Source organism: Haplochromis burtoni, unplaced genomic scaffold (assembly GCF_018398535.1).
Source record: "Haplochromis burtoni strain Fernald_Lab_line unplaced genomic scaffold, NCSU_Asbu1 Contig_1872, whole genome shotgun sequence".
Classification (NCBI taxonomy): Eukaryota; Metazoa; Chordata; class Actinopteri; order Cichliformes; family Cichlidae; genus Haplochromis; species Haplochromis burtoni.
Window position 1 is genome coordinate 11,089 of NW_024584233.1, and position 9,246 is coordinate 20,334.

A 9,246-nucleotide genomic window follows, 5' to 3' on the forward strand; every position below is an offset into this window, starting at 1 on the left:
ATATCACTAAAGCACTTCTGGATGGATGCAAACTGCATTTCGTTGCCCTGTACCTGTGCATGTGCAATGACAATAAAGTTGAATTCTAATTCTAATTCTAATTCTAATGTAAAAGCTAAACAGAAATGTTTTTAGGTGGTAGAACTGTATTTTAAGTTAACCAGTTCTACTTTTTGCTCTTGCATTTCAAAAAGAGGCTTTGTGGGCATTGTGGTATTGTGGGGGTTGATGCCTATACTTGAATTGGCATCAACCCCCACAATGGCATTTCACACTAATGTCTACTTTAGGGGATTCTGGATGAAGACAAGTCCGGTAGCACAGGTGCCTTATAAGTTTGTATTACTCTTCATTTTTCTCTGGCCTATAGCCCGACAATACTTTTAGTTCAGAGTAGTTGTACTGGTTTTTATATAGAGTACACACAGCAACTGAGACAGATTCACACACATTAACAAATAATGAGACTGCACTGAAAGTGAGAATTTTGTGTGGATCACCTGTACTGTCTGAAGACAGGCAATTCAGAGCGAGAGGTCTCCTCGATGAGTGGTGTCACAATATTTTCGATCATTTCTGTCAACACAGTGAATGTTGGCTCCACAATGAAATCAATGAATCCTACAAAAACAGACATTCATAATTGGCACAGTTTTTTTTAAATTCTCCCACTTAATTCAAGAAACAAATGTTTATTAGAGCCTTCTATATTACACACAAAAATTGACATTTATAGTTAGTTTCATCATGTGAATAATCACATGGAAGGAGGAAGCAGAATCATAGATTCATCACATTTTCAAAACTATGAAGTTAGGGACAAGAATTCCTGATCAAGTACCAATTATTAGCAGCCCCTAAGAGAACGACAAATTGATCATGTATAATTACAACCTGTAATGCAAACTTTAAATGGTAAATGGCCTGTATTTGTCTATCGCTTTACTTAGTCCCTAGTGTAAAGACCCTAAGTACCACAAAGTGCTTTACACTACATTCAGCCATTCACCCATTTATTCACATTCACGAACCGGCAACCTTCTGATTACAAGCCACGATCTCAAGGTCACAAACCTAGCGAACTGGCCCATGCAACACTTGATTTGAGGTCTTGGCTTGCCTCATATGTGACATGTCTAAAATAAATGCACCATAACCAATGTTCCCTCTAAACTGCGCGCCTGTGCAATCTGTGCTCACTGCTCGCACGGTCTCTGCGCACAGAAAATCTGCGTTGTGCACAAAAATAAAAATCTAACCTGAATTAAAATTAAAATAAATACATTAACAATTCATTCTGTTTTGCAGTGGAAGTCAGTAAGTGACCAGCGACTGGCTGCTCCAGCCAATGATGCGATTCACATTCATATATACGCAGCAAATCAATATAGTTGACAGGCTATGACAGTGTCCTTATGTGCCGACACTGGCGTTTTAGCTAGCAAAGCGTTGTGGCTGATGTGGAGTGAAGCCACGTTAATGATAACGTGTACAACCATTGGAGATGTGAGTAGGACAGACGGAACAATTGACGGAAAACATGTGGACTTTTTACCAGTTTATAAATTGTGTTGATCGGCCACGTAAAAACAGAGTTATGATAAAAAAATATCTGCAATGTCTGTTTTTTTCTGAATACTATATTTACTTTATTTACTTATATATTTTATATTTACATAGTTTACATTTACTGCGGGAATTTATATATAGTTTATATTTAATGCGGGAAGAAACGGTAAAAACAGCGTTTTATAAGGAAAGCGCTCAAAAGCGCTCTCCGCCTATGAGCAAAAACAAAACCAAAAAACCCCACACCCTTTCCTATTAGTGGAAAATGTACCATGTCAACCAACAGAGATACTGCCCATCTCTGTTGGTTGACTGTAATCTCTGTAATCCAATTAAAGTAAGGGATTACTATTGCAAAAAAGGTAATTCGATTACGGTTACTTTCCCGTAAGCACGCTGCGTTACTGCGTTACTAAAACTGTGATTTTTTTGCGAGAGTGTCTCATGACAATGACGTAAGCGAGTGCAACGTTCGTGGCAACAGCTGTGGCAACAATGGATAATATATCGAGTGCGGGGGAGAGTATGAGCTTTTTTCAAGTAACGTGACCAACACTGTCGACCAATCAAAAAATGATATGGCAACATGGCATTTAGTTGTTTAGGAAGGGGGGGAAGTTTTAGGAGTTATGGCGGTGTTTTGAGATGTGAGAGATTTGCGACGTTTACTCATAATACAAGTCAGAGCTTTATAAAAAAAAAAAAAGAAAAAAGAAAATTGTGTTTTCAAAATTGGAGTTCAAGTTAATTTTACCAATAGTGTTAACATACTACACAGGTCATGAAGAAGACTTTTTAAAATTTTCATAAGTGGGCTAAAGTACTTCATTAAAAGTAATCTAGCATAAATGTAAATGCTGTAATTTGATTATTTTAATAAACCATGTAACTTGGATGGATTCGATGCTGGCGTGACCACAGTGCACACGTCTAATGTTGCTCATAGTGGTCCAAGGGACCGCTCAGGGAGTTTGTGTGTTTGCTCAGATACATGAACAATTAGAGGGAACATTGTCCATGAGACTGCTAATTAACTACTACCAATCCACCATTGAGAGCCTTCTGACCTACTGCTGCACACTCTGGTTCAACTGTTATACTGTGGAGGATAAGAGGAAGCTGCAGCAGGTGGTAAATTGCTGGCTGTCCAAAAAACGGTGAGAGCTTTATAAATGGTATATTTTAGCTGAACAGCTGAGAAGCTCATTGGAGCCTCTCTTACCTCCAAACTGTGAAACAGTTTCTTCTCCCAGACTCTTGAACACTCACAAACTGGACTGACACACATAAACATAACTTTATACATTTCATTACATTTATACAGTCTTAGACAGTCTTAGACTGTATAAATAACTGTATACTGTATACGGCACTGTATAAATACAATTTAATTGAAAACTGAAACTGAATTGAATATTAACTCTTTTGACTTACTAGTATTTTTGTTTCATGATATTCAGATTCCACATTTATCTGTAGGCACTGCAATTCTTCCAAAAATGAACTTGAAAAAATATTATTATATTCACTTGGCTGTTATTGGTCACTGACTGCTGCTTGACAAAACTTAAAATGTATCCAAAATATGCTAATCATTTAGAAAGAAGCATTAACTGTATTTAAGAACTTTACCTATTTGGGACTGGGCCACCATGGTGGATTTGCGGTCACAAAGAGGGGAGAAAGGTAGACCCAGCTCTGCTTCCCTATCTCCCTGAAAACAAATAACACCGCTATGTTTACAAAGACAGTTGGCCTCAATAATATACACTGTAATTCAAATTCGGAAGACTTTATTTATCCCCAAGGGGCAATTAAGAGAGACTGACCTTGCCGACCGTACATACAATACACAAACATCACATTGGGGAGACAGGTCAGGCTAGACAGCTGTTACTTTAGCTGGCCGGTCAGCCGCACGAGCAGCGACCCGGAACCGAACAATGGAAAAATGCACAACATCAGGAAGGACAAGGAGAAAAAAGAACTCACTCCAGACTGAGCTCCTACTGGGAGATCAGTTTGAGAACAGAAAAAAAACCTCCTCCGCGCATAGCACATGAAAAAATCTTAATACACCATTGAAACGCATGACAAGCAACAGGGAAAGGTAAAAGGTGAGAGACAGCCAGTGTAGACAGCGCATCCGGGCCTGCAGCATATGCGCTGGTCCCCTTTAATCCACCATCTGCATCAGGAGGGAATAAGCATCGAAGGCGTTTGGAAGGGGAGGGGGGGGATGAGTGTATATCTGCATGTGTATATGTAAGAGTTATTATGTGTACAACTAACCAATGCAATTTCCCTGAAACACTGTTTTTAATTCTATTGAATTAGAAAAGTAATGAAGTGACTTAAAAACTTTTGTAAAATAAAAGTTCTTTTATTTTATGCCTTTTATTAGACACTATGAACTGAGACGGAATGCAAGCCTCCTCTGAAAACCACATCGACTGAAATGGGAAACAGACTCCACCACAATAGGAGACTAAACAAAATGTTTGTACCTGGCAAGAAATGTTTCTATTTTGTTATGTCAAAGCATAATTTTTTCACCCTATGTCTAGTTGGCTGTTGAAGAGTAATGTTATCTGCATGGTAAACTACTGTGGTCCAATAATTAAGTTGCAATAACATTACTCATAGCTTTCTGAAATACCGTATTCAGCTGTAATACAACTTGCACATGTGAAGTGTTTAAGTTTAATTAAAGAACTGCAGTAGATTAATATTCCTATTTTTGCAGTCAGTCCTAAACAGTAATTGTTTTCCTGTCTGTGACTGTACTGTAATTGCAGATGCAGATTACAGCAAAACAAAGCTCAAGGTTTTTTTTATTTGTTTGTTTCTTTTTTGGCAGCATATGAAAACTTCTAGGGTCCTTACTTCAGTAGATGGGCAAGGTGTAAATAAGTCTGTGCATACTTCTGTTCCATTTTTGACTTAATGATTGAGTGGTTATTTCATGTCACAGAAATTTTGTTTGAGCATGTGTGTGTACAAGTATATCCAGCTAGCTGTGTATATGTATATATTGGTTTGTTTGTTTTATGTGTCCGATAAAAGGTTATCATCATTATAGTATGGCTCCCACTTCCTTTACACAATAAAGTGTCAATGGAGGGACTAGGAGGTAGGTGCTAATTTTTCAGGTGACTACCTGTCTGAAGAACTCCTCAAGCAGGGATGTTGTCCAGCGATGATGGAGGTCCCAGCATTTGGCAGGATGGCTGATGTCAGCAGTGTGCAGCAGCAATGATAAAGCCTTTGGTTTGTCAATCCTGTGAATAAAGAGTGGTTAGTCACTGGTGGGTGTAAACAAACAGCAGCTGTTCAGCTCCCAAAGAAAAGTACATTAAAATTGGGTAAATATGAGTGTACTTTTTGAGTGCAATGAAACTTCCAAGAGTAAGATCTAGAGAGAAACCATGATTGCTAAATCAGTTTCATCTTTTCCAAGGGAAAAAAGAATTATTGAAAGTAAAGCTAAAGATTGGCCATTGGCTTTTGGATATAGAGACTCTGTAAATAAGATCAGAATTTTCCTGATTTTCAGCAAGCATCCATCAAATATGATAGCTACACATTAACTTTGCTGACAGTATTTAACAAAAATATCTTTATCCCAGTCTTTCATACTTTACTGCTGATTATAATAAGAGTTTGGAAGCCATTACTCACGCCTCAGACTGCTGCAGGAGGCTTTTCATGGCTTTGATCTGCTGAAAGTGGCAGGACATGTCAGTGGCCAATACCATATCCACTACTAAGGCTCGCAGTTCTCTGAAAAAATAAATGTAGAAAGTAAAATATTCCAGAATTAGAAATAATAGCAATCTGAAAGGATTAGGATTCAGGAACTGAATCTGAAATCTGTCATTTAACAGAATTTTTCATAAATGATACAGTATTTTCCTGTTATTTTTAAATATGTGAAATATCAACACGATTATTTAAAAAAAAAACTGTCAAAGTCTGTAAATTAACATGAGTAATAAAAAATAAAATAAAAAAACTGTACCTGTAAATAAACATGTTTTACATTTTTAAATAAACTTTTTACACAGAAAAAGAGTGCAAAAATACAGTTGCAAGTTTAACATAATTTCATATATATTTACCTTGTTTATTTAAAAGATAAAACTGTTGAATTCTAATTTTGTGCACTAAATACACATTCAAATGCACATTTGGTGCATTGAGCGTAAAATGACCCCAAAATGCTACTAAAAGAAGTAAAGTTTCTGTAATTTTATGTGGGTTTGTTAACTAACAGGTATGTTGTGAAATTATAGAAGTTTGGTGGGGAAATGATATGAATGATTTTTTCAAGAGTATATAACATCTACTAGAATTAGTAAAATGCCAAAAGGTACGACTACGGTAATCTACAAATGGTGTATGCTATATTACCAAAATTGGTAAAATAACAGAAAATTAATAAAAATAGAAATACATATTAATTATTATTTTTAAGATATCACCTTATTTCATGTCTTGATGCATGTTCAATCATACAGTTAAGTAAATCCCAAAAAGTTGATTTTGTTCCTTTGGACGTAGAGTTTTCATTCTTATAAACAATACATTTGCACAGTAACTGAAACCAGCCCACTGAATGAACAATGGACTGTGAGGTCAATTCGTTAATCATTGCAAATTCTCATGACCACCTACAACGACTGATCAAAGCCTATTGATCATTGATCAAAGTGATCAATGGCCATGAGTGCATTGACAGAGAGTTGGGGAAGGGCTGGAATCACAGCACTGTAAGATGGCTAAAGATGTACTGTTAGGCCGCCTCCTCGATTCAGAGATGCCCCCCCCCTTTTCACGTAAATGGCCTCCTTGACCTTACACACACAACACAGACATCACATGGGGATACAGGTCGGAGATCGGTAGCGTTACAGAAAAAAAAACACACTGAAATATACACTACAATGGGAAAAAAAGAGACCTCTGCTCATGCTGGGCTCCTGGGAGGACAGCATGAGAACAGGAAACGAAAAAACTCCTCTGCACAAAAAAGCACATAAATGTCCACAGCACGACATTATGGAGCACGTGAAAAGCCAAAGGGTCGGGTGGGGGGTGAGGAGTAATCCGAAGCAAACACAGCAGCCATCCTGCCCAGCGCTACCATTCCAGCGCTGGCTCAGACCTGCCGTGTTCCCAGGAGGGAACAAGCAACGAAGGCGTTTGGAAAGGGAGGGGGGATGAGTGTGTGCATATCAGTGTATATGTATGTGTGTGCGTGTCCAGAGTTCAGCTGAGACAGTGTCCTTCGCCCTGCTAGGCTAAGTAAACAGTCTACCAGCCAACCCAGGTGGCCTTGCATGGAATGGGAAGGAACAGACTAAACACAGTCGTTATCAGGGTGTTTTTGTTCGGCTCCAGCCTTGCAACCGCAGCTGGCGCCAAAGGGGTATCCGCATAAGTGATGGTGCTTTTTACTTTAGTGCGAACAGCTCATATGAATTTCAAAGCAGTTCTAACAGTCCAACACTGGTCTCTCAATCTCCTGTTGGAGAGCCGCGAGCTTCGCCATGATGTTACCCATATGGAAAAGATATATATAAATCTTATAAAGTTTTTATCTGTCTTGTATGAAACTTGTATGAAAAGCATACAAGAGTGAAAACACATAGATCCCTTGAAAAATTATATAATGAAACTTGTATGTTTTGTATACTTACTAAAAAAATATATGAAAGTAATGAGAAAGTGCCCACTTTCATAAGTAAATCATGTAAGCCTTATATGATTTATATATGATTTACTCATGAAAGTGCCCACTTTCATGAGTAAATCATATATGTTTTTACTATTTCTTTTCCATATGGGTATCAAATTTGCGCTCTGTGATGTTGTCATTCTTGTGCTCAAAGAGCCGATTCTGAAAACTCACGACCACAGTGAGCCTTCCCAAGATGTCATCCAATTTGCGCTCAGAGATGTTATTCCGAGCGAGCCCTTCCAAGATGTAATCCAGTCTGCTCTCAGAGATGTTATTCTGAGTATTCACAGCAGCCGTAGCCTTTCCAAGATCTTATCCGTGCTGTACTCAATGAGCTCATTTTGAGAAACTCACGCCTCTCCCATCGTCTCAATCCCAGCGGGCAGCCTTGTGGGGGTTTGAACAGCCGGTTCCGCTTCCTTAATTCTTCGATAAGCCAGGGCCAAGCCAGCTCCGATCAGCAAGAACCCTGTTACCATAGTTCCGAATAGGTAGATATCTTCAGCACTCAGGCTCACCCAAGCCGAAACTTCTCGTTGAGAAAGGGGTGTCAATTGCATTCAGGGACCAGTTGATCCAATCCATAATTCCTCTTTTAGGTTTTAGAGAACAGACTGTGAGAGAGTGTTCCAGGGAAAAGTAGTACAAAAAAACCACGTGACTAGACAAGAACATAAGAGGCTAAGCAGCGAAGCTAAGGGAGAGGAGGAGAGGAGAAAAGTGCGACCGCCTTCGTCAAGAGAAGGCGAAAAAGAGGATGCTGTGATTTCAGCCATTCCTCTTGGGAAGTTGGGCAACTGCAGGGACACTTTATAGATAAATATGAATGGAAAGTACTGTTAAGATGACAGCATGCATAGATGCAGCGGCTTACTGTTCTTCATGTTTGATGCTTTGTTTTCTATATTTTATACATGTATATGTGCGGGTGTATGTGGCTTTTTACTACTGTATGTCTGGCAAGGTCGTTAGGGCCTTCTGAGTTTGGGATTACACTGTGCCAGGAACATCAAGTGGGACTATCATCACTTCCACAGCATTCCAGAGGATATAATAAGAACTCCACAGTGTCAATGGTTGGTTCTTCCCAGTGGCCAGCAGAGGAAGTGTAAACACGGGAGGCAAAGGCGAGGCTGCAGGGTGGGCCCACTAGCAAGGCTAAAGAAAGCCACTGCTTCTGAGCATTTTCCTCTCCATTAAGTCCATAATCAACAGAATCAATGAACTGAGAACATGGGCTCCAGTCAACAACTGTGTACGGGACAGTAGCATTGTATTACTCACAGACACTTGGCTACAGCAATCAATACCAGACTCAGCTACTGAGTTAGCATGCTGCACTGTCCACCATCACGACAGAAACAGCCACTCCAGTAAGAACAGAGGAGAGGGTTTATGCTTATGTATGCATCTACATCAATGCAAACATTGGAAGGCAGGAGCAGCCCAAGCCTAATGGTACAGGAATATGCTGGCCTAAGTCTTCACTAAGATCTTCAATGCTTCAATCCTGCCATGCCTAAAGTAGTCCACAATCGTCCCACTGCCTAAACAGACCAACATTAACAGCCTCAACGACTACCGACCAGTTGCTCTAACACTCGTTGTAATGACGCCACATCATGTCCTGCCTGCCACCTGCACTCGACCTACTTCAGCTGACATAATAGATCAACTGAAGATGCTATTGCTACAACGCTCCACACCACCATATCCCACCTGGAACAACAGGCAGGGCTCTAGAGTGCGACCAATTTGGTCGCAAATGCGACCAAATTTTTCAGTGGTGCGACTAAAAAAAAAATTTGGTTGCACCTGTGCGACCAAATGTTCGGGTAGCAAAAAAAATAAAAAATAAAAATCTGCAACCTTCCCTGTAGTCAACAACAGACACACATTTTGCCCCTATCGTGGACTAAACCAATCAGAGATAG

General features: G+C 39.4%; 1 protein-coding gene across 1 annotated transcript in view; it reads right to left on the reverse strand.

Annotated features, from left to right (window-relative positions):
* The window catches only part of LOC102314070 (calcium/calmodulin-dependent 3',5'-cyclic nucleotide phosphodiesterase 1C), a gene marked incomplete at its 5' end in the record, with an annotated part of 13,790 nt that extends 8,438 nt beyond the window's left edge, over positions 1-5,352 (reverse strand). The window contains 4 exon segments of the mRNA XM_005952597.3: positions 501-621; positions 3,202-3,283; positions 4,730-4,850; positions 5,251-5,352. Of these exon segments, the coding sequence (XP_005952659.2) occupies positions 501-621; positions 3,202-3,283; positions 4,730-4,850; positions 5,251-5,352 (426 nt within the window).
* Between the last annotated feature and the right edge of the window lie 3,894 nt (positions 5,353-9,246).